Source organism: Rousettus aegyptiacus, unplaced genomic scaffold (genome assembly GCF_014176215.1).
Source record: "Rousettus aegyptiacus isolate mRouAeg1 unplaced genomic scaffold, mRouAeg1.p scaffold_m13_p_2, whole genome shotgun sequence".
In the NCBI taxonomy this organism is placed as follows: Eukaryota; Metazoa; Chordata; class Mammalia; order Chiroptera; family Pteropodidae; genus Rousettus; species Rousettus aegyptiacus.
Genome location: NW_023416295.1, coordinates 139,695,704 through 139,721,845, shown reverse-complemented (window position 1 = coordinate 139,721,845; position 26,142 = coordinate 139,695,704). Strand labels below are relative to the sequence as shown.

The following is a 26,142-nucleotide window of genomic DNA, read 5'->3' as shown; positions in this document are numbered from 1 at the left end:
CATACAAGGACCTTCCTCAGAATTGTTTACAGGTAGCAAAGTAGTGAGGTTTTTGTAAAAAGAGTGACAAGGCAAAACATAGGGATCAAACTATCTTTCACTCCATTTACTAAAATCTAACAATAGCTAATGCATTTGTATGTCTTTCCATTTTTATATGTTTTAGTCACTAGCTAGTCTTATCTTTCTTACAGGAAATGTTTCTTGGTAGAGAATTTAGGACTTTAACTATAAGGTTAAATCCTCAAATGTCATGTCAATCATGCCACATATACTAACATACACAGATAAATCAGATATACACAGATACCAATGCAGGCAATGTTCTCTTTGCCTCATTTTGTGTTTAATATTATTGAAAACTTTACAAATGCCTTAAAAAAACACAGAAACTTCGACATACATAAAGAAATAAATATACTCTAAATGTTTATCATCAAAACTCTGAAAATTTTTTTCTTTTTAGTATTTTAAAAATTGGCATCTAAATAATTGTTTAAACTTATTAGTAACTTAAGCCTTCATCATTGAGCTTTCAAAATTGAAAAAAATTTCAAATTCTAAATATAATAAAGACACGTATACATTCAAATTGAAAATGGGAATTTATTTTCTATTACACTTTTCTGGCCAAAAGGAGAAGAATTATGTTCCTTCTTTCTTATAACAAATGTTGCCAGATTTTTTAAAAAAGCAAAATACAACAGAATTGTAGTTGAGAAGACTAATTCTATATGAATGGTATTAACAACAACCCAGTTAAAATAACGCTTAATATATATTTGCTTCAATAGATGATGTTGTCAACTTTTAAACACTGGTATTTCTCATATCACTTCCAGGTGCCTAGACATATATATATTTTTTTCTCAATTAACTTCATTTTTCTTCTCTAGAGTTTTCTTGGCTTGAAATAATGATTTGTGGAAGAGCACATGAGATTTAGTGGCTCTGTGCTATTTTTTAAATGTTGGGAAAAGTTGACAATGTAATTCATTAAACTAAGCTGTGTTTTCAGAGCCCTGGACTGATCCAACAGTTTGAAAGGTCTTGGTTCCTTCTGTAGCTAAATGTAGAGTTCATCTTTCCACCAGCCCTTTGCAATGGCTGCAAAAGTCCAGGAAATTGAATGCTACTGTTCAGAAGAGATTTACATTTAATGCTGTTGTTACAGGTAAAGTATTTCTTTGTGCAAAAATTTCATTTACTCAGTGTTTACAGGAAACCCTAAATTTCATAACCTTTGTTGTCTTTCTCTGTGGAAAAGATTTGAAATCTGCTTTAATCACTATCTTTCAATTTCTTTTTCTTATAGTTATGCATGCTCTGTGACCTAAATTTCTTAAGTTCATTTAAAATCAGAGAAAATCAAGAGGATAAAAACAAGCACAAAGTAAAAAAAACAAACATATAGTTTTGCCATTAAATTTTCTCCTGAATAACTCAGCAAATATTTCTTATTTCCATTCTGTTTTAACACTGCAGAAGAATATACTCATGGCTCGATGGTGAAGTGATGTGCACATGAGTGACAAAATATGGAAACCAGAAAATATAAATGTAAATCATACTTTTAAAATATTAGTAATACCATAACAGCTTCTTTCCTCATTTATTCTGTTAATGTCCATTCCACATAAATTAACATTTTGGTTCCAGGAAACTGCACCATAAGCCCTGATCACGACTACTTGCAGAGAGTAAAACTGAGCCTGTTACCAGGTGGCAAACTTGTAAAAATCTTCTGGAAGATTAATAAAATTGTGTTCTGATTATTCGTCTTCTGGATTCTGGAAATAGAAAAGGATAAAAATAGGGCATGCTTTTTTCAGGTTTCTTGGATGAGTAAGTAGAAAAATAGGTGTTTTCCTTTGGGACTTTTTTCGTGGCTGAGAATGGTGAAGTTGGTATTTCTGAGAGCACCTTTTCACTTTCCTCAGTCTTTAAGGGAATGGTAGGCTTTGGCAGTCCGGCTGTTGACAAAATCTGTCTTCTTAAACTGAGCCTTTGGAATAAGCAGACAAAAATGTGAAATGTATCAACATTTTCACACAAGAAAATGCAGTTCTCAGTGATTTCTAACCAGGGTCAGTCAAGTGGGGCCATTATGATCTGGCTCTGTTAACTATGACATACGCCTTACCTTCTTGTAGGCATTGTGGAGCTCCGTGTGCATCCACAGAGAATACAGGAGAACAGAAGCAGCTTTACTTGCTTTGTTAGATGCGTAGCTGAAAAGAATAAAAGGACATTCCGAGATCAGTGACAACCTATGAGGATTCTGGATATGGCCTTTGGACGCTCCCTGAATCGTCTTTAATCACTGCTGTTCTGTAGCTATCCATTAAATCTGGCCACTCACAATAAAAAGAGAATTAAATGGGAATTTAAGAGACCAGTGACCACTTGAAACAATTATTTAAAAAAATCTTTTTAAACCACTAGCACAGTGCCAACTAATGGGGAGTTTATAGAGCGAATTACTGATATTTATAAGGAATATATCCTTAGACATGTTACAAATCCTTAAATTTACTTATAGAATTTATATTTGTATATTTCTATTGTCTATTTATAGAATATAAATATATTTGTATGTTTATAATACATATTTAAAGAAATGCAAACACAAGGAAGTATAACTGGAAAAATAGACTTAGTGACTCTATGAAGGTATGAGTAATTTTTCAAGTTAATAAAAAACATTTTTGTTAGAGCATTAGTTAAAAGTTTCAAAATTTCTTTGTTTTTTTTTAATATAGAAAGAATGTGTCCCAGTTTTAAATCCAAGTTGCCACCAAATTTGACATTATATTTAGTTTTTGATGTTATGCTTTTAATATTTGTCCTAAAGGAGAAAATGCTTTCTTTAATTTCTCTCTATCACTTGAACTACTACATGGCTAATTTTTTCTTTTAACAAAGAAACAAATCCTTTATTTTTCCTATCACAGGTGTTTCAAAACATGCAACCAAGAATAGAGAATGTTAAGCTGTATGGAAAAGGTCGTGCATGCTGGGTTCCTTCATTAGCTAAAAGACTCTTCCATACCAGCCTTGCAGTGGGTAAGTCAAATGACCAACTCCAATTTTTTTTAGCACCTCATGGACTCCTCGATGTAGCTTGCTTACAATTGAAGTACTAATAAAACCATGAAAGCTATGGGTCTCTAATACTTAAAATGTTCTTAAATAGCAAGTGAATGGGAGCAGAATATACCAACCTAAAACATGCCTCTTTAGCATAAAAATTATTTTAGGCTGATTATTTTTAAGACATTGGAAAAGCTCTGAAAACCCAGTAAAAGTTATGCTTGGATAAGAGACATTTACATTTATAAGGGAAATCCCCATGAATTTTCTCCCCCTCTAAACCTGGAAGTGAAGGATGACTCCAAATCTTTAGAAATTCTTATAACGGAGAAGGTAAGGACTTAAATCTGCATGACAATCTTACCCTAGTTTACTGTGCTTTTCCTGGTAACCTCCCGTTAATGGCCTCACTCTACCTCCAACATCATCTTTTGTCTCTAACTGGAGGTGTTTTTTAACCTTGGACCACATTGAGGAGGAGCTACTCAGCTTTCCTGTTTCTCTCATGTATACAGGAAGTATACATGTCATTAAATTTCTGTTTTTCTCCTGTGAATCTGTCTTTTTTTTATAACAGGGGTGTCTCCGCCAAGCACCTAGAAGGGTAGAGGGAGAATTATTTGTCCTCTCCCTCACAACGGTGTTATATTTATAGTCTGCCTATAAGTTTTCTTTTCTTTTCTTTTCTTTTTTTTTTTTGACACTTGGAACTCATTTATTCAAAGATAAAATGTTGTAAATGATCATTGGTTCCCACGCTAGTCCATGTGAAAGGATTTCAATGTAGAATGGAACTGGAGGATATGAAATGGAGAATGTCATGCATGTCTCCTCAAAAGAAGGAAAGTTCAGAAGGGAGAGGCTGATTCCTTATAAGTGCCTGATTTACAGAAGACAATGAACATCTGCTGAGGATTTCTCCCCATCCTCAAGCCAATGAACTTACTGCTTAAATTTTGTGTGGGCATGCCCCATACATACATCTTTGCCCATAAATACAGCTCGCTTCAAATCCTCAGTGGACTCCCTTGTAGCTTGCTACAGCATGCACTTCCTGAATTGCAATGCCTCTGCTATTCCTGAATAAACTCAAATTCTGGTAACTTGACCTTTCCTCAGTTTATCTCTTTATTTGGGTTGACACCCATGAATTATAAAAAGAATAGCACATCCTGTATGTTGCTAAGCTATAAGAAGTTTTCAAAAGTGAGATGTATTCTCCTGTGCTTGTTAGATCTGAATACTCAAATAATAAAATCAGATGGTCTTTTGAAGAGTTGCTTAGAAGGTTAGATGACTACTTTAAACAGTCATTTCTCTTTTGCAGCAATAATTCATTCTTTCCACAATGACTGAGCAACTGCTATCTGCCAGGCTCTGAGACAGGTGAATACTACCTATTCTTGAGGAATCAACATTCTACCCAGTGCTCTTTTTAATCATATGACTCTGAATGTGGTCTTCCTTCCCCATGAGCTTTGCCAGAGTGGGGCTGTAGCGCATAAGGGATCTACGTTGGATGGGGTTGTGGCAGAGGGCATGTGAGTTCATTCCAGGATACCACAGACTCCTATGTTCCCCTGTGTGGCCAAGCACACATCTGCCTACCACAGGTGAAATCCCTTTGGTTTGCAAATGATTAGAACTGGGATATAACATTTCTTTTTTTGGTTATTTACAAAAGGAACTTGCGTTTAATAAGTCAAACAAGTCAGAATCGTATAAATGAAAAAGATAATAATCTTCATGCCTCCTTTGGATCTCATTGCTCTAAATTAACTAATAGTAATAATTTGGTTACACCAGGTTTTTAACTCTCTTCCTCACCTTCTTTTTTTAAATGGAGAAATTTAAAGACAGAAATAGGGATGTGGGATGACATATATGCATTAGACCTTATATTCTCGAAAAAGATTGAGGTAAAATAGATGTGACAGAGAAAACTCAGAAAGCAAGAACTTCTTGCTATGCTGCCTCCCACTTCTTGTTCTATCACTGCTTCTAAGCCATCTGGGGGTGACACTGGCTTCACAAATTTAAGTGCGAAAAGGGCATTCTCTGTCCACAGGACTCCCAGCCTGACTACGTTCTGCTGTTTTTAACTCACAGCTGTAGTTCTGGGAAACAAATTAATTCATCAGGTCAATCAAATGCTGGAATGCACTATCCAGAGAAGCTATAGAGTTTGACTATCTCTGAATATTTTAGAAGAGAACGGGCAAGTATTTGGCTTGGAAAATCCAGTTTTTCACTGGCTTGATTACCAAGGATTGGACCAGATGATCTGGCCCAGCTTTACAATCTTGCTTTTGATCCTGTGGCCCAGGATGCCCAATGCCTGAAAGTTCACAACTAACTTTACATATGGAAATGGTGCTGAGGAAAGGAGAGACAGCCAATGGGCAGATGCTAAAGGACTTACGCATCGCCTGCGCTAATGGTCATAATTTTCTGCAGGCCCCCAGTGTTTAGAAGATCCCGGGCATTCTGGTAACTATTCTGGATTACATTGTTCAACGTGTAACAGGCAGAAGTCGTAGTTTCAATGAGAAGGTCAGTACTTGGGACTGTGTCAGGAATTATGGAAACCAAATCAGGTAGAGTTTCTCTGGCTATGAAATGAAAGAAAAAAAAAAAAACTTTGATTAAAAAGATTGTTTCTTAATCTCAAGATCCCAATATATTTTGGCAAGGGACATTTTAGAAAGGAAACACAACTGGTTAACAGGCGTATGAAAAAATGTAACCTCTCTGGTATTCAAAATTTAAAAGGATTTTTAAAAAGATGATACTCTGTGCTCAGTATATTAGAAATCATTTCAGAAAGCAATTTGACAGATATCTTAAGAATTTAAAAAATTTTTCACATTTGATTCAACAATTTTACTTCTGCTAATTTATCCTAAGACATAACTTTAAAAATGAAAAAAGCTTTATAAAAAGCCTAAATACCCCAATAATAACATATCATTAATTAAAATACAATGAATATTATGCATCCTAAAACATGTCTATGAAACATGTAAACAAGAAAATATTTGTTAATATTTTATGTAAAAAAATCATATACTTGTTTATATAAAGATTATACAGTATTATAACATCAGGAGAGAATATAAACATAAATTTTAGAAGAAGTACACTAAAATATTAATAGGAGTTGTATTTCTACAATAATATTAATGGTGACTTAAAAACATATTTTTTAAAAATTATCTGTACTGCCCAAGATTTTTTTAATGCACAATACTATTATTAAAAAAAGACAAAGACACTTTTAAATATATTTTTTCACTATGTATGTAGTTCTTAATAATATGGTTTTAGTTTGATTTTCTTTTATAGTAACAGGGAGAGATATTAATACCTGATGATTTCATTATAATTTGTCCTATGGTATATATATTGTGAGCAATATGAATTTGAATTTGTTTTTTTTTTTTGCAATAATTCTTTTCATGTATGTTTTCTTCTTTTTCTCAAAGTACTTTGGACTCTACTTGAAAGACAGCATGCTTCTCTTGCTTTTGTTGCTCCTCGCAGCTCTTTAATACAGTGCTGTATTTATTATGGTTGTACAACAAATATTTCTGCTTAATTTATTATTTCTTTATCTGAGTTCATGTGGCACCTGGAACTGCACTTCTCTATGATGTTGGGTTACATCCTCCTCTGAATTCCAATGGGGTCCTTTGAGGACAATTATTGTATTCATTTCTGGATTTCCAACATTGATCACTATGCTTAAAACAGAGAGGTACTCATAAAAGATACTCCGTGATATGGTATCCGTTGATACTACTTGTACCTAACTGACAGCAAAGACGTACCTCCTGCTCAAAGGCCAGACACTTTGTTTTTCACTATTGTTTAAGCATTGCATCATAGTGTTAAGAGCTCAGATCTCAACCTCCGAAGCCACACTTCTTTAGTTTTAGTCCTGTCTTTGCCACTTAGTTTGGGCAAACTATTTAACCTCTCTTTGTTGCATTTTCCTGATTTGTAAAATGGGGTAATAAAAGTTTCTACTTCATAGGGTTGTTTTGAGGGATTAAATAAGTTACTACATGTTAACTATATCACAGTACCCTGCATATAGGAAGCTCTCAATAGATATGAGTTATTATTGGAAAGCTTCCTCCTTTTAATAAGTTAAACCACAGAATTAATTTTCCTTCCGCTGAATTTAGGACAATGACACAAAAATAAGTCTGTGACAATCACAACAGAAAATGCCCAATCATGTCTTCTGCATGAGATCTATTATTCTGTCACCATACTAAGTTGCCTATCTTCAAATTTTTAAGAAAATATAAAACCATATTATTAAGAACTTACATACATAGTGATAAAGTTAAGTAAAATGTGATGACCTCATTCCAGTACATCGCAAGTTTTACCTGGCCCAGAAGTCTCTCATGAGAACACAAAATTGAATTTCATTTATTCCTGGTTATTAATATGCGGAATCAAGACAGGTCCTTATACTCAATTTATGTATTTGACATAAAGCCAACTTAGAATTTAAAACTGCATTTGTCTTGCTGAAGCCTCTTCTCACTACTGTTCTTAAAGTGAGGGAAGGTTTATCAGTGAAATCATCTTACAGAAACTGTGGAGCTGTACAGCTTTACCTTCCCAATAGCTGGAGGACTATAGGACCTGACACCATAGCATTTCTGCCCTGAAGGCAGAGTGCAGTCATTTTCATTAACAATGTTTTAAAAAATGGAGTAAATATCTCACTTGGGAAAAGATAAAGAAGTCAAAGGACAATACATTCGATGAAAGTGCAGCACGAAAGTCCTCAGAAAATATTGGGGAGAACACTTTCATAATGATGACAGTGCCTATAGCAAGGCTTCTTTCAGATTCACTGGAAAACTGCCAGGCTCCTTATATTTATAATGAGAATGAAACCACCTGTCTGTCCAATGTTGTGCTGCTGGCTGTCTTTGGAAATGACATTATTAAAACATAACCCTGGACCTCGGTATCTCTGGAGGTGGTGGTGGTGATGGAGTGTGTGTGTGTGTGTGTGTGTGTGTGTGTGAGCGCGCGTGCGCGCAGTTTCAGAAAAATCCAATCCATTAAAAAAATCAAAATAAACAAAAATTTGTTTATAGTTTTAGTGCAACTTTGTGGAAAACTGAATTTCAAGTTCTCAGAAATGACTACTTTGTGAAGCATGATTAATTTTAGTTATTATTTTCCCTTTTGTCTCGTTTTATAATTTTCGGCTTGATTCACAAACATTTATCAGGTATTTCTAGGTTTAAAGCAAATAAATGAAAAATTGTTATTTGCTAGGTATAACATGATATCACCATTGTCAATAACACAGACTCAAATAAAGGGGGAAATACATTTCATATTTTTTCTCAAACCTTCTATGCTAAGTCTGCTATATTCAGTGACTCCTTTTGGTCCTTTTTTAAAAGTGATTATCTGTCTGTCCATATGGTTTTAGTCCAACAACTGCCAAGCTTCTAAAGTAAACAACTGCTGTGTGTGTGCATGTGTGTGTGTGTGTGTGTTTTAGAAGAGAGGTGCTCAGTAGGCCATGCAGAGAACATTCTGAAAGACAGCCACATGTTAATTATTAGTACAGTCTAAAATTTCTCTTCTGTAATATCTGTAATAATTAAAACAAAAAAAAATGTGGATATTAAGAAAAATCCTGTTTGAGACCCAGTGAGAAAGCCTACCCTTGATGCTTGGGTGCACAAAAGCCAGTACTTTTTTTTTTTTTTTTATCACGATTGGTTCTTTATTCACATTTTCAGTTCATCATCATAAAAAGAATGCAAATTGCATTTGTACTTTCAATATGTATACATTACATCGACACTTTTACTGACTCACCAATGTCATTGCACAGATAAAGATTGCGGGACAAATTCCTCAACAGTGACACTGCAGTCTTTTTCACACTTGGATCACCAACATGTAGCATCTTCCGGGTGTGCTGAAGGCCATTTTCCTTCTGGACAACTGTCTGAGCTACTGACATCGGCATCTGTTTGGTGAGACACGTCCTATCAATACCACTGCATTTGACTTCAGGGTAATATTAAGTTTCAGTAGATTATTAGAGATTCAGCAAGATGTTTTAAAAACTAGAACTGTGATGAAATCAGTCTAAAGAGATTTCCTTTAAATTTTTATTAGGTTTTCAATTTAATTACTGCAACTGCAGTGTATTTAAATACAATATTGGATTTGATTAGCTACTACATCTGTTTATAAATAAAATGAGCCTGTCTTTTCCTTTCCTTTCTATTCATTAGTCTGCTCTTCATTCACATTTTCAGTTCATCAGCATGAAAAGAATATGATAAGGACAATGCTTTAGAATCAAAGTTGTAGAATTAAAGTCACACCAATGTTATACAATTAGTTGGGTAGTGTTTTCCCTTCCCTGTTTTTTTGAACTATTCGTGTAATACAAGAATAATTTCAAGTTTGTGGTTCTGGTAGAATTTAGTTGTAAAGCCAACTGAGCTAAGAAAAATTCTAAAGGGAGATGTCTTTGATTGAGATGTCTTTGATTATTATTTCAGTGTATTTACTGGTTGTTGGCTTATTCATCTTTCCTGTTTCTTCTTGTTTCAATTTTGGTGTTAACACATGTTTTAATAAACTCATTCATCTCCAAAAAGCCACTGTATTCTGAAAGAGATATTGGGCTTTTACAAAAAGGAATGGATGGCTAGTAAGGTTATTTGTAATTCTACACTCTGTATCAGGTACCAGCAGCATGTGAACACTGCTGGTCCAATACAGGTCTAGGTCCAGCTCCATGAGAGGCAAAGCTTAATTGGAATTAGGCTGGGCACCTACTCTCAGGGCATATGAGTTCCAGATGGACCCTTCCTAGAGTCAACAAACCCCCAACAATACTGGGGCCTTAGCTTGCTTTGGTAATTGCATAGATTTCTACTGAAGCTAACTTGAGGCCACCACACCAGAAATTCCTATAATTCATGACCATTCTTCAGGGTGTCTGTCTTCTCTATTTATCTTATTGAAACACTCTTGCTTCCTCCCTACTGCCTGCAGACTGTCTCTTTCTTTCATTCTCCACTATACATTTTAGAACAGGAGCTCTTAATATAGGGGTCCAGGATAGGTTTCAGGGTGGGGACAGGAGGTCTTTAAAATTGCCTTTGTGTTTATAATAAACTTTCTTAGGGAAGGGTTCATAACATCTACGAGATACTCAAAGAAGTTTAATAATCACTATTTTAGAATGATTGTTTTATTGTATGTAAACAAGTTATGCTTGGACTTTCACTAATTCGCAAAGCATTCTATTAGACTATTTACTCTCCTCTGAAAAGAATCCTTCCCTCTAGCCATCCAGAGAGGAGGCTATTTATTCTGTACAACTCCTGTATCTTGGCACGGGGGTAGCTTTAGCATTCCTCTCTCTTCCCAAAGAGAATGGTCCATCTAGATATTTGTCTTCCCTCCTACACAAAACTCTGTACTTCTGAGTCACTGCCATCAGCTCTGTCACCCTCATAGTATTGTCTGTCACCTCAAGGCTTAGTGTTTCTTTCCCAACACCCACTGGAGCCTGGCACAGTGCTTTCTCTTCCTCCGACCCTTTATGGATGACCACATTAATTACGCCTCAGAGTTCTTAGACTTCCTAAAAGGAAATGACCTCCATTTCTTCTGTACATCAGCCTTGTACTTCCATGGTAACACAGAACCTGTATTCACCTAGAAATACTTTGACTTTGAAAACTTAAACTCCAATGTTAGACTCTGAACACAATTTCTTGTTCTCCTTGCTCCTCTTCCTCATTCTTACCATATATCTTTTTCAGCATCATCAAGTTATCAATTCTATATTGCCTTAACTTTCTTTCTTATTTGGATTGGGGTACATGAACCATCACATCAAATACTATCTTTCTAATATCCTTAACTCTCTTATTATTGTTAGCTTATTTTCCACCTGCACACTAAAACTGCAAAACTGATTTTAAACTTGGTCACCAAATACTGCTAAATAGTGCATTTGCAGGTTGCTACTTCTGTACGTGTATGGTCTCCAATTTTTAGTAGGAACAAAAGTTGCTAGTCGGCTTGCTATTTCTTCAACACCAGTGGGGATTTCTAAGCCTTGTACCAGAATGATCCTTCTAAAATTTAATCTGATTATGTTCTACCTCAAGTTAAACTCTGTAATGACTCCCAACTGCTTTCAGAATGATATTGTAATGTCTTACTATGGCACATACAGTCCTTCAGAGTCTGGGTCTTCCTTCCTCTCTTTTCTTACCATTACTCCTTAATTCTTTAGGTCACAACTGTACCAAACTGCATTATCTCTCCTATTAGAACATAATCTCCTTGAAAAGATGAAAATGTATCTCATCCATCTTCCCCCCACCACATCAGTGCCTTGTATGGTGCCTACAACATGATAGGTCCTATATAAATGTTTCTTGAAATGAACTATGTGAATAAATACGCTGTCACCTTTTCCTGAAGACTTACTATCACCTCAGAAGATTCTTGATAAGATGAGAAGATAGATTAAAAAGTCACAAAATATTTATTTCTTAAAATGTTTTCTTTTAAAATATAAGATATCCGAAAACCCTTACTTTATATATATAAACCCTTGCTTTATATATATATCATACTATACCATTTAATGATATGTTCTCATATACAAGAAAGAGTTTTTATGTTAGTATATAAAATAATTAATGGAAACATGCAAGTTTAGATGAACTCTGGATCTTCAAATGATGTTTGCTCAACCAGGAGTTAGCACAGCATACTCTTATTCTGGTTCACTGAGGGAAATACATAAATCTGAAGTGGAACACTCTTTAGAATTTGCTAAGTAAGAAAAATAAACAATCAAATTGGCCAAATCAAGATTTTATATTCCAGCTTCAGAAAATATATGAGAATGACCATTATAGTTGGTCAACTGTATGCAAACAGTACTTCTCATTCATATTGTCATAATTACTAATGAGGTTGAATACAGAATACACTATTGTTAACTATAGTCACCATTTCATATATTATATCCCCAGGACTTATTTATCTTATAACTGAAAGTCTGCACCTTAATATTTTAATTTACATTGCCCTTTTAATTTATACTGTGTTTTCAAATTTATACTTTATACTGTACTTAGTTTGCTAAATGGGTAAACTTTATCAACCCATCTCCTTTCCTTATCTATTAGAATGACCATTATAGCTGAACTAACAAAGTTTACATTAATGTCGTTTTGTGACTAGAAATGTCATAATTTGACACTTAAATTATATAATGTATCTTTTAGGAAGCTATTCACTTCAGTTTAGGTTTTTTGCCATTTAAGGCACATGACCATCAATTGCTCAACACTATCTCAACTATGAACACAGTTTATAGACTGGATATTTTCTGAACCTATGTAATGGCCCACTTTTTATATTTTTCTATTCAAGGTTCTTTTAGAAATCATGAAACCAAGTATTTTTTGTCACATTATCTAAGCATAACAAAAATTAGGAAAAGTAATAATTAGAAAAGATATACTTAGAAGTCAAAATTTTAATAAAAAGCATCTCATAACTTACAAAACAAAGGGTCCTTATATTATTGTCCCATGTTGCTAATGATTGTCCCCTATAAATCTCTAGTCATGTTCAACTCTAATAACAATGAGTATGGATTAATACCAGTTTAGTGGTGGCCTCCTTTCAGTGGACTGGACTGGTCCAAAGTTAGCCATGCTTTTAAATGCCTTGACAAAATTAAGACGGTTATAAAGGTATCTCCGTCGCTTGGATCATTTTAGACTTGAAATCTCTTAGTACCTTAGATTTCTGCTTGTTTACACCAGCTAGATACTACCAAACACAGGGATTTTGCCTTATTCGCCACTAAATCCTTACCACTAGGTTTGTTCCTATTATGTATTAGGTGCTCAAAATATGTTTGAAGGAACTTAGGATCTAGATAATAAATTACATCTCTGGACTGTCTGGATTTCATGAAAGATCTTGGAATGGAAGAGGCCAAAATCCAAGCTTAAATGCTTTGCTCACACTGAAGCATACTTAGAATATAGCATGCTTAAACACACACACACATACACACATGTAGCAATTTAATTTTTGTCATTTTCTTGTAAGTTGATTTATAGTTAATAAGGGGGCTTCTGTAGTTTGGGAAAGTAAAAGAAATGGTTTTAGGAAACCCAGCATGGGAAAGTGGGAAGATAAAATAATAAGTTAATGTTCCTGTCATTTGGGGCTCCCTGAGAGCTACATTTCTTTCTCTTTGTGCACAACTACATTTTGCAGAAAATTAAAGAGATTAGAAATTTGGTCATATTCTTAACCCTATGGTTAAGTGCAGAGATAAGAGAAACATTAGTTTCACTATTTCACAGTCTGTGTAAACACATTAAAGAATGATCATAGTTTCTCAAGTAAAGAATAAATATTTTTGTTATTTGCAAGAGTGTTTTTCCCTATGAGGATAGATACCTGGAGACTGGCCATTCAATGACCTAGGTTAGGGGAGTTTATTCTAATTGTTTTATGATCAAGGCAAAGCATATAAGCTTAGTTCAAATAATTTATAGAACCTTAACAATGTGGCAAGGTGTAAAATACATAGAGAAGGGAATAAGCTTTTATTATTTTATATATTCTGACTTTGCTGGTAAAAAGTAAGTGCATTTGGAAAGAGAAGCAGCTCTTTATTTTGTAGTTGAATTTTGGGGACACATAAGCAAAGCACAGATGTCCTTCTGACTTCACACTGCAGTGAACACCTGTTGTGTATGCCTGCCCAGCATTCATTCTTCCTCTTGGTAACAACACTCTGATTTCCCATTAGGGAGCTACTCCTTTACCATTTCAGTCCATTTCGGTGGTACAAGTGGAAGTGACCCTTCCTTCCTAGCTTAAACCTACACTCCTGAAATTCACATAGAGTCATGTTACTCAGACCTGGCCAATCAGAGCATCGCAGGCCCCTGGACACAGACAGGTACTGGTTCAGAAATAGGTAAACAAGACTCGTTCTCTGAGTTCTTAATGGAGCTATTGGGAATATGGTAGCTTCTTCATGTGTAGGGATGATGGGCTGGATAAAATGTAAGCCTGAAATGAGGCTATCTTTGCTACAATATAAGAAGAATCTTTGAGAATGAAACCAACAGAGGGAAAAAGAGCCCAGATATAGAGTCAAAATTACACTGAAGCACCCATCATGAAAGAAGGAAGACCCATCCTGGGCTATTCAGTTAAATGAGCCAGGAAATTCCTTTTTTTTTTTTTTTTTTTTGCCTACCCAGTTTAGGTAGGATTCGGAGCCTTGTAACTGAAAGAGCTCTGACTGGTATCAGTATCTATGAGTCTTTTACTTGCAATGACTTGCCTTGGTAGAAGCTGAGTCTGAAAGTCCAAGAAAGCTGCAGCTCTCTCTTGGAATTCCTATGAACTTGATTGACGTGAGGAAACTTTTGCTCTTACCTCGCTGTCTCAGCTCTGAACTTAACATAGGTATGTCTACAATGTCATTTTTTTTTTTTTTAAAGTAGAAAAATAGGCATGATACTCACTGGTCCACTTCCTGCTGTGAGATTCTGGAGGGCTCCTAAAGATGCCTCCTGGGTGTAGTTGCGGACACTCTTGGCGATCAAAGACAAATACATTCGTATCACAATGGAGTGCCACAGCCACTCCACACCCTTGGGGTTGCTCTTTTCCTCTGGCATAGGCATGTCCTGGTATTGCTAATGACACATATGGCGAATTCAAGAATTAATGCCTTCAAATGACTTCAGCAATTCCACACCCAAACCCAGAGAACAGAAATACTACCTAGTCTAGAGAGATTAACAATTTGCATAATAAGAAGCCCTTGAAATAGAAATGAAAAAGCAAATATGTATGATTTCCAACCACTTAACTTTTAGCCCATGATGATTTCTCCCTAGCAACATCTCATACACCTCAACTTTACATTTCACAGTAAGAAAGGACTCAGAGAATTAAGCATTGGCTGTTGTAGAATAGTTTTCAGGCTGCTACTAAACTAGAAGCTAAATTAGTCACAAACACGCTGAAGATAAGAAGAACAGGCCTCGTCTCTCAAAGTCTAGTTAAGTGGTTCAGGATCACATCAGGATTCTAAATTTACCAGTTGTCCTCCAAGTTCACAAATACCATGTAGGATAGGTCATATTCTTTCAGTTTTCATGAAATGCTTGTATGGATATTCCTTCCTACAGGTGTGCCTTTAAGAAGTCCAAGATGTGTTTTTGAATGTCCAAATCTGAATATTAGGGCTGCTTTTAATGTTAAAAGCATTAATGTTAGCCATGTTGCATTAAGCCTATTTCCTAACCTATAGGGCATAAATCAGTATGGTTTAATGGCCAACAATGCAAATCTGGAGCCAAATTGTCTGGAATTGATTCCATCCCCTCTACTAATTTGCTGAATTATTCTGGAAAATATGATTAACCTTTCTGTACCCCTGCTTTCTCATCAGTAAATAAGGGTATTAATAATACATACTATGTAGGGTTGATGTAAGGATTTAAAGAATCTAAGATACTGCCTGACATATACTAAGTACTCAGAAATATACACACATACACGCTTATTTTTCAAAGTCCTCCCAATATACCTCTTTTACTTTCCTGCTTCGATTGCCAAAACACCCAATACTTTTGTTGTTGTCAGTCTGGATGTTCCGGTTTTGACTATAGATACTCTGGGAATATTTCTCTGGGAGCTCTGCCTCCAGCTGGTAGGAGAGGTTATGAAGAATGCACACACAGTTCTCTGTGGCCTAAGAAAAGAAAACATGAATATTGACCATACATGTAGAGATATGCAGTTGTGATATCACAGGACTTATTATATTTTAGATCTTAACAAGGTATACTGGATGCTTGGACTATAGGGAACCTGGAGGAGGAAAATGGGTATGGCTAGAAAGGCTAAGGTTAGATCATAAATGGTTATGGCCACAATTCTAAGAAGTAAAGGCTGAATTTTTTAAAAAGTTTACTTTTTAAAGACTGTGTGCAGAATAATTCTATAATTTAGATAAACAACTTAGAAGCCATGTGGAGTTGGAAAATAGGAGGTGATGTTGTTTGTAGGAACCAATCTGGAGTTAGTTACAATAATCAGTATGAAAGCTGTACAAACCAGGACAGCAGAAGTAGCACTTGAGAGGAGTGGATAAACCAAGGACATTTCAGAGGTAGAATGGACATTATTAGTTGCTCTGTGAATGTGAAATGTGAGGGAAGGGAGGCAATCTGAGATTACTCATATTTCTATTTTTATTTGTGGATGGTGATAATTATTAAGAAGGATTACACAGAGAAGGAGCAAGTTTGGGGATGAAGGAAGAGATAAATTTAAATGCATTGCTGAACAAGTAACGTTTGGGCTCCTTTCAAATTTCTACAGAGTTGTTAAACGGATAGTGAGAAATTTGGGTCTGAAAAGTAGAAAGAAAAATGAGGCCAGATAGATTTTAATATATCTGAGCAAGTATGGGAAATCTTTGACCTAGCGAATGAGTCAATGAATAAAGCTAAACCCAAACAGCTACTTTGAGAAAACTCTACTGTATAGCAACTATACTTAAATTAAAACAAATAAACACTGAAGAGTCTTAGTAAGACAAAATAAGTAATTCCGTATGTAAGCTATTTAGCTCTTGGATCACCTTGTCATCTGGCTGGTAATCTGCAATGGTCCCTCTGACATAGTGGACCAGTGAGTCAATCAGTCCATCACACCTTCTCATCACTTTCCTCCCATCGGGGCCAGCTGAACTCATATTTCTATCAGGGAAAACAAACAAACAAAAAAACCATAAGACTCAGGCCATATATGCGATGGGTCTTTGTTTTAAAGCTTTATGTGATGCTTCTACCAAGGGTTTGGAAAACTGGCAAATTTGTAAAAGTGTGCCAGACTTGGGCTGGGGTCTATGCTTAGTGATCATCAAATCAGAATACAGCTTCTAAATATATTCATATAACACGTCATCATGTCAATAAAAATTTGTCTACTTCATTCTAAACAATAAGGTTATAGCATTACTTACTTGTTCTTTATCCCACTTTTGAGAATATACATGAGGCAAAGATTTTGCAAAAGAATAAATGACAACATAGACATGGTAGTGTACTAGACAGCCAAGTCCCAACTTGTTCTGTGACTTAATTCTAACTTATAAAAAGTTGCTTACATTCATTGGGCCTCGGTTTCCTCATTTAAAAGACAGTATGCTATATTACATTAGTGGGGTTTTTGTAGGTTTCAATGTAAACTTGTATTGACAAATATTAACCATATGCTCTAAAATGTGATGACTGTATAATTAAAATGGAGGAGAGATGTCACAAAAAATGCAGGGTTTTACAGTGTGTTAGACCTAAGTCAAAAGTATGACCTATAAATATCTTTGCACTTAGTCTATTTCTAATTTTGCTAAGCCATGACACCTTTCTATAAACAGTAACTAAATCTATAAGTGGAGGTTGGTTCCTTATAGAGAACTGAAGCTTAATCAAATATAGCAAAATAAGATGTTTAGGAATCATGTTTTATATTCAGATCATGTTTATATTCTGGTATTGTTACCATGTCCCTTTGGATTAAGTTTTTCTTGTTAACATTAACCATTTAAAAATATTTTTCCCCCAGAATGTTAATATCTTTACCAAGAATGGCAAAAAAACAAAAACAATAAACCAAAAAAAAAAAAAAAACCCCTCAAAAAACAAAAAAACCCCAAAACACCCCCAAAACCAAAAAAAAAAAAAACCCCAATACTTTTAGGTTTTTAGAGTTTTGAGAACCACCCTTATTTCCTTTTACTAACTTCAACTGCTAATAGCTACTTCTATAAAATTTATTAGACCAGTTCCTTTTACAAGAACATGACTGTTTTTAACTGACAAAAACATAATTTCATGATTCAAACTAATGCCTAAGGAGATAAGACTAACAATCGTTAAAACTATGAATATACTAACAATTTAGTGGCTGCTGAATTGATGCAACAAACTTCTGATTTTAACAAAGTCCCTTCTGTGACTCTGGTTCTCATTAGACATTTCTAATTAAAGATTTACTTCCTCACTTAATTTTACTGTACCTGACTTTGACACTGTCCATTAAGAAAAGATAGTGAATGAGCTCATTAACTGATAATAAAACCATTTTTACCATAGTTTTTCTCAAGAAATGATCATTTGAACAAGATCCTCTATCTACTCTCTGAGCTCGTCTCCTTATTTTATATATGAAGAAACTGAGATCCAAAGGGTTTAAGTTACTTTTCCCGGTGACAGCAGAGCAGTGATAAAGTTGAGAAAGGAAAGCCGTTCTTGTGCCAGGAGTGGCTCCAGAGTGGTAGCAAAGCTCATCTAACATTCATTTGGTCTGCCATTTGTTTAGCAAATACCATATGTCCCCAACTCCAAGACAATGTTATCATGCTTTAAAGCTTCCCTTTGACTTTTTCAACCCCTGGCTTAGAAAAATGGCAGTAGTTTAAAATTGCTTTGACAAATCAAAAGGTCTGTCTTTCTCACTAGCTAAACTCACTACATACCTAGCAGATAAATGACTTAGCTTTGTTTAACTTCAGGGTGTTTATTTTGGGTTAGAATGGTAATTCAACTTGGCAGTACTGCCAGTTCACACACACTAACTGTTGTCTTGTAGTGTGGTATTATCCAGACTCTACTTGCTTGAAATGGGACTTATCAGGGGTTTCTGGCAGTTGATCCCTTTGCTGACAGAAAGTGCATGGAACCCCACTGCTTCAGTATTTGCTCTTGCATATCAAAAATAGTTCTTACCTTACTCAACTACCCAAAAATATGAATGATAAGGGGATATTATTTTATAGTACTACATCCATGAATAGAAGTCACTAGTCAGAAAGGAATTTGGTATGGTACCACTCAATAATTATTAAAAAATAATGTGCTATCTTAGGTATTTCTTTCGATATCAAATACTTCAATTTGTGGGAATCAGAGAATTAACATGACTAATTGTAGGCAGAACTTATCCTTCCACAATGTATCTCTTGAATCCTGAGAAATATTTACCTAGAACTGTTCCTTATATATAGCCCAGTAGAGCTTTAATATGGAAATATATCTCAAACTATAAACAAAACATATCAAAACAATGATCTTGTTAAAAAGTAAAAGAGAATAAGCATACAGACACAACAGTTACTAAAAACTGATTATTTTTTTTTAGAGTTATCAGTGAATATATTAGAAATGTGTAATTTAGTGTCTACTGTTAGAATTAGATTAAATTATGATTTTATTTTCACTTGGTATAATCCAACGGAAGTCTGAGTAAATATGTGGGTACCTTTTAGGAAAAGACAACTGTACACTATTGTATCCTGAAATTTAAAAGCCAGGTCCTTAGACGGGGGTTAGGTGCTAGGGGTCCGGGTGTCAGGAGGAGGGAGAAGTGGAAGAGATAAACAACTCTGCACATGAAGTAGGATTGTTCAGGAGCTCTTCGCCTCCACTGGGCCTAAATGGGAGGATTCCAGCTTGAATTGTAACTTGTGTCTGATATTAAGAAGAATATTTCTCATGATATGACTTGCGTGTGTGTGTGTGCGCACGGGGGAGGGAAGAATAGAATCTGAACTCTGTATGTCTCTGAACAAAACTTCATATATTTAGGATTCAGCTGTTTTATGTGAAAGCAAATCAGTGATTCATGACTCTCTCCAGGATCACTAATCTCACACATTCCTGAGTGTCACAATGAAAAGGAGAAAAGAAAACCAAACACCCTGGACCTTGCTGGAATTAAAAGGAAGAATGATGTCTTTGTTAAGATTAATGACAGTGTGACTAAACTTTAAATTTATGTGGCAAACCAAAGAATGGACAATGTCAAATGATAAAAGCAGCTGCAATTTAGTGTATGTGCTAGACATTTGTGCTCGTAGGTACTTTACAAATATCATGATCTGTAATTTTTACAAAATTTCTGAAATGAAGGCTCACTAAAACGTGATTCAGAATCCTGACCTGTGACTCTTGTTTAAAATCAGAATTATCTGCTTCTAACAACATTTCTATTGTGTGTGTGTGTGTATGTAGCTAAGGGCAGGTGGGCTGTCAAATAGCTAGTTTGCCAGCACTGAAAAGAAAGGAAGTTTGTTATAACACAGAATGTCCAAGCTCGGTGAACGGTCAACTAACTGGCGTAGGTAAACAACAGATTGATATAAAATGTTTAAAATAAGAAGGTATAATTGTTTCCAGGACACGAGAATGACAGACAACAGTGCCTTTTCAAGGCACTTTGCCAACAAAATAAGTAATTCTAAGAGGCAGAATTTTTTTTTTTTTAAAATAGGGCTATTTCTACTATTAACAGGTGCAGTTGCCTACTTCCACAGTTTACATGTGCATCATATGCAAGACCTGCTGCCTCTTGGACTAGATTCAAAGTTCTAACCAGCACACTGAGACAGTGATCACCTTGATGGTTTTTAGAAACTTGCAGGTGCATCTTTGCATTCACTAACAATTACAGGCCTCCTAATACTGTGTGTCGTAAACTGTGCAGGAAGGCCCCAAATGTTACCAGTCAATTAAGTGCTTGGTCAGAGTCCATTCTAAGACCCAATGGGCACTTGGTAAGACCCTAGCTGATAAAGAGGCATCCTTCTTCCTCTTGCTACTTGAGATGGAGGTCTGGGCTTTTGTTTAACTCTCAGCTGATACATATCAAACAGTTGGGCCTTGTCTGTGATTATCCCAGAGAAAGCAGCAGAGGCAGCTTGTGGTTTGCATATAACAAAAGGGAAGCCTCATTTGAATTGGCAGAGCAATAAAAAGTCTCTGCCCAAAGAAGGGCTTGTCTGTTACTCTGAAGTCAACATCAGATCTTGAAGGTATCCGCAAACATCAGCCAAAGTCAACTGTAATATCTGCAAACAGAAGCAACATTGGGAGACAGAACAAAGCTCTACAACCTACACATCTTGTTCCTTCCAGGGCAAGGAACATTAACTGAAGAAAGATATGTCAGCATCTATCACACATGAAGAAACTAGAAAGTGGAAGAAAAGAAAATCTATCCTTAAAAATCCTTTAGTTCTGCTTTCCTGAATTTTTTGGGTTTTCCAACAGTATCCTGAATAGTCAATGCAGCCAGTAATCGTCTGATTGGTAGGCAACAGTCTTTCTTCTTGATTTACCAGGCTGTTCAAGGTAGAGTGCCAAATTCCATTTAAAATCAATAATAAACAGCAAACAAATTTATAAAATATGTCCAGGAGCCATTGGAACGTGAGTTGATGTTCTTGACACCTAAAGGAGATATCTAGGATGCCAGAAGAGAATTGGTAAAGGTGCTGGAGACCTAGAGTAGGATATATGATGCTCAGATAGCCTGCACCTCCAAGACAGGGACAGATTTTAACCACAAGAGAACAAGAGTCATCAATAGCTTTATCCAAATATATTATTCCACTTATTTTTCTATAATGATGAATTTTTAAAATTTAATAGTTCTTACTATGATGATAGTCTGTAGGGGTTTTTTTTTTGAAATAGTCTTTCAGTATCATAAGATAAAGTTAATAAAATGCTACCTCCAATTTAAGCTATATGTGGATTTAAAAAAAAATGAGGAAACTTTTAAAAATCTCTGATAAAGAGATTCTTGGGAACTTTTTTTTCTGTTCAAGATTCAACTCATAAACTGATGAATAAAGACAAGCAAATGTAGTCCTCTTGACATAATGAAAATCATTCTTCTGTTTCCTTTGTTTGTTCTTCCTCCATAATATCCCTATTCATGTATTTTCTTTAATAATTATCCCAGGGCTGGGCCCAAATGAGGCAGTTGATATTTATGGACTGCCAGGTAAGAATAAAGAGTTTCTCTGGCAAAGAGAAATGTCACATATTTTTTGTGGTGCCACATATTTTCTGGGAAGTACAACTTTAAATCTGGTCCCATCTGCTAAGGACACAAATAGGATAGTGGAAAATTTCATCTGAAGAGTGGGAACCTTTGCAAGAGTGTTAGTTGTAGCTGTGCTGCTTGACAACTCTAACGAGACACACTCTTAGAAAGACTGGGTTCAGGGAGGCCAGAGAGGGGTGACCAGGCAAGCATAGCCATATCTGTTTTATTTGATTTGCTTGCTTTACTAACTTTATTATTGTTAAGAGTTTTCAAAATAATAACCTAAAACCCTTGAGAGTTAGTTTATAAAACAATCATTTTTTAAAACCAGGATTTTATTTACCCATTTAAATACCACTTTTAACTCTTAAAGAGAAATTTATAAATAATTTAATTCCTTAGACCACATTTGTTTGTATATCTAAAATACCCAACTTATAAAATGTGACTATGACTGACAGTGTAATGTTACTAGAAATATTGCCAATTCCATTATTTATAGACTTCATATTGCTTTATGTTTATATAGCAAATGTGAAGAGTTAAAATAATTAACCACATAATTGAGGTTGAAGTTGATGATTCAATTGTCTTCATATTTTTGGAAAAGTCACTCTCCAGATTGAACTATCTGGATATTTCTTTTAGGTTTACATTGCCGCAGCTAATAGTCTTCTAGTTTCATATTAAATTATTTTCCAGAAGTAAATAACTGCAACCAGATTGTTTTAAAAAGTAAATTCTGGCCTGCTTTTAGATCTGTTGTTACAGAAAAGAAAAATAATTATTTGATAATCAGAGAAAATAGACCTTCATTTAATTATCTTCTTAATTATCTAAATCCTTATCTGGGATAATGCACAGGGCTAGACCAGATAAATCCTTTTCTGTTGTAAGTATTGAGAAGAGGGATAACTTCACAAAGCAAAATTAAACAGAAGGAAAATGGATAATTAAGGAAATGCATTTTCAGTAAAGGTCTGAAGTTTCACATTCATATCAGCGTAAAAAAAAGAAGTTCAGTATCATAATAATATGATTTTTTTGGTGTGTGCTGGAGAAGATATATGTAATTGAATATATTAAAATTTTATATAGAGACATTCCTTTTCTAGAGAATGGCTGGTATTGATACTCAAAAAAACTTGCCCTTAACCACATAGCTAATTGGGAACAAGACTGATAGTTATAGCTTTTCTTTCTAAAGGTACAGTTTGCTTCCTCTAACCACTCCCCATCCCAACTAGCTTTATAGTGATAAGTGACACTGGAAGTTTAAGATATATAAAACTTGTAGTACACATTATACATTCATCAAAACACATTTACTACACCATGACACATGGGGAAAAGTGAAGTTTAAGTCACTGACAAACTGCTTTTCCTCTAATTGGCACCTCTAGGCACAAAATATAATTAAGAAAAAGGAATATATTTTATAATATGCCATGGTTATGTTTTGTCATTTTGTACTGTCATCCTAAACAAAATGGCAAATTCTGGGGTGGCTTATACAATGCAGAAACAATTGTTAGATTATAGTGATAAGATTAAGGCTGAACTTTTACAAGCCTTTCTCAATATGACTTTCTCTCAATAAGAAAAATGATAGAGGTGACCTAGTGATAGAATGATAAGCTAAAGATTGAGAGGGATTCAAAGACCTACTCATTCTTTAACCACTCCTTAAAGGTGACTCTCCAGTCAACATTTTTTCCCAACCCCCAGGCAACCTCAGTTAAACAACTCAAGGCCAACCGACAGTCTTTTCATACCTCTTTTACATGTCTTTTCAAATGTATTGTGATTATCTGTTCAGGTGTTTATCTCTTTCCCTAACCCTGGATGACCTTCGTTCCCCTCTGAAATTTCAAGGAACTTTAAAAAGTGTTTTTGATATAACAAGCACACAAGGAATATGAATGACAGGGTTGGTTAAGAGCAAGTGGAAAGACAGACTGGACCAAGTGGTAAAATCCTAGGAAGGCTGGACTAGTTGCCTTTCTCAAATTTCTATAATTGTGGAAGAGTCATTGGTACTTAATTTCTTCAACTGAAGAATGAGACTACTATCGCAGCTTGCCTAGATGTGTTTGGCCTTAAGTGTTGCTCATAATTGAATCTCAAGGCTTTCTGGGGTAAGGATTTCCCCTCTTCTCTAGTCTGAAAGCCCCCACAATTCCCAATGGTCTTACACCTGTCCTCTTAAGTATGTGCCTGACCTCAGAAAGTATATTCATTCCAGACTTCTAATTGTTAATACCTCTTCTCCTTTAAGAGAACAAAGACAGGGAAGAGGAGGTAAGAAAGGAAAGAAGGAAAGATGGAGGAAGAAAGAACCCATGAGAATGATATGGAGGATGGAAGAAATAATAAATCTTTGGTAAAAATTTTGAACTCACCCCTGATAATAACCATTGGTTTGATTTATGTCACATCTGAATGTTTTCCAAGTGTGACAATCAGTGAGGTGAAACCCTGATTTGACAGCCATTTCATACCAATTCCCAGGGAATTATCCATAAGAAACAGAAAAGCAGAAGCTCACAATTACTCTGTGTGTACGACGGGTGCATAATCAAGGCATGTAATGCTTTTTAGTCATTTACAATTCTAGGATTGTCACATAAATCTTTTGGAATGTGAAATATCTGGAAGAGTATACTGCTAAATACAATAACTTTTCAAATATTTTACTGTTACACTTTTTGTCCTAAGTAAATAAAAATAACTTTGAAAAAAATAGTGAGGCATTTTAGTTTTTTTCTGCTTGAAAAAAATAAAGAAAGAAAAATGCTGAAACTTAACAATACCTTATAAGAAAACAAAGGAACTGTTGCTTCTTTGAAAAGGGATGTGTATGAAGAAATATGCCTATACTCCAATTATCCATATTTTGATGTTAAGATAATCAACTAAGGTAAATTCAGTACCAGTGCTGTTCAGGTAAATGTTTAACAATCAGCTTTCTGGGGGCAGGAGAGCAGGGAGACCTCTGATTTATAGCATTTGCCAATTTCTATGGTGTAATTACTCCCATGATCACTGCATTCAAGTTACCAACATGATGTCACACACGCGGAATTATGAAGACATGTTTACGATCACTCTTGTTGGCTCTAGCACAAATGAGAGTATACCAATGTATTCTTCCTCTCTTAGATTTTACTACTCATTATGCTAGTATAATATTATTTAAGAAAAAAATTGAAACTTGCATGAACATTGTTTTTCACATTGCAAAATCTGTATCACTGTTCAGTGAGTAACTTCAGTCATGAAAAGTATATAATTCCAAAAGACTTAAAGAAAGCACCAAGACCCATAATAAATGCCACTGCAGGAAGATGTTAATCCTATAATAAATGATTTGATACCATTTCTGATACCTTACGGAAGTCTTTTCAAAGGATAAACTGTGCATATTACCCTATGTGATGCAATCTCACTGCAGCAGCTCCAAGGGGGCTGAACCAAAGGCATCACCGCCCCAATTTTATTAACAAAGCAAACATTTGACCTACAGAGCAGATACACTCTGCACCACTGCTGTATGCAGACAAGGGAAGTCCCTCTCAGAATTGATCTCAAAGTCATTAAAGGGAGAAAGTCTGACAAATGCAGAGGTTTTTCTCCAAAGTAGACTGAAGAAATTTAGTGACACTAACTTAACTCAATCATAACGCCAAAAAATACTACTCTTGTTGCCAATTCACTGTTGACTACATCCATTGGGGGAGAGAGCACAAGTACCTCAAGTGAACTTGTAGCAATTAAGATGTTTGCTAACATTTAGGACCTTTTTATGCAGCTAAGATTCACTCTTCTTAGAACCAGTCAATACCTGTCTTAAAATCTTTATAGGGTAATCTGGGGCCTAAATAAGAAACTACTCAGCAGACACCTGTATTGTCATGGAAACTGAGAGTACTTACAGGTCTCCTATAGTTAATTCCCTATATTCTGATGCCTATCTTCTAGTGGCTTATTGGATTCATTGTGACAACATCTACTCTGAAGTTGTCTCCAATGCCATCACCTCCTCTCTTGGAAATATCTTCA

At 35.2% G+C, this 26,142-nt stretch overlaps 1 protein-coding gene across 1 annotated transcript in view; it reads right to left on the bottom strand.

The window, feature by feature from the left end:
- Positions 1–586: 586 nt before the first annotated feature.
- PKP2 (plakophilin 2) overlaps positions 587–26,142 on the bottom strand; it is a 73,552-nt gene continuing 47,996 nt past the window's right edge. The window contains exons 7-13 of the mRNA XM_016121529.2: positions 16,826–16,943; positions 15,767–15,931; positions 14,694–14,867; positions 8,959–9,112; positions 5,516–5,705; positions 2,144–2,231; positions 587–2,005 (exon numbers count right to left, since the gene is read on the bottom strand). Coding sequence (XP_015977015.1) covers positions 1,937–2,005; positions 2,144–2,231; positions 5,516–5,705; positions 8,959–9,112; positions 14,694–14,867; positions 15,767–15,931; positions 16,826–16,943 — 958 coding nt within the window. The 3' untranslated portion in view covers positions 587–1,936. The remainder of the gene's footprint in view (positions 2,006–2,143; positions 2,232–5,515; positions 5,706–8,958; positions 9,113–14,693; positions 14,868–15,766; positions 15,932–16,825; positions 16,944–26,142) is intronic.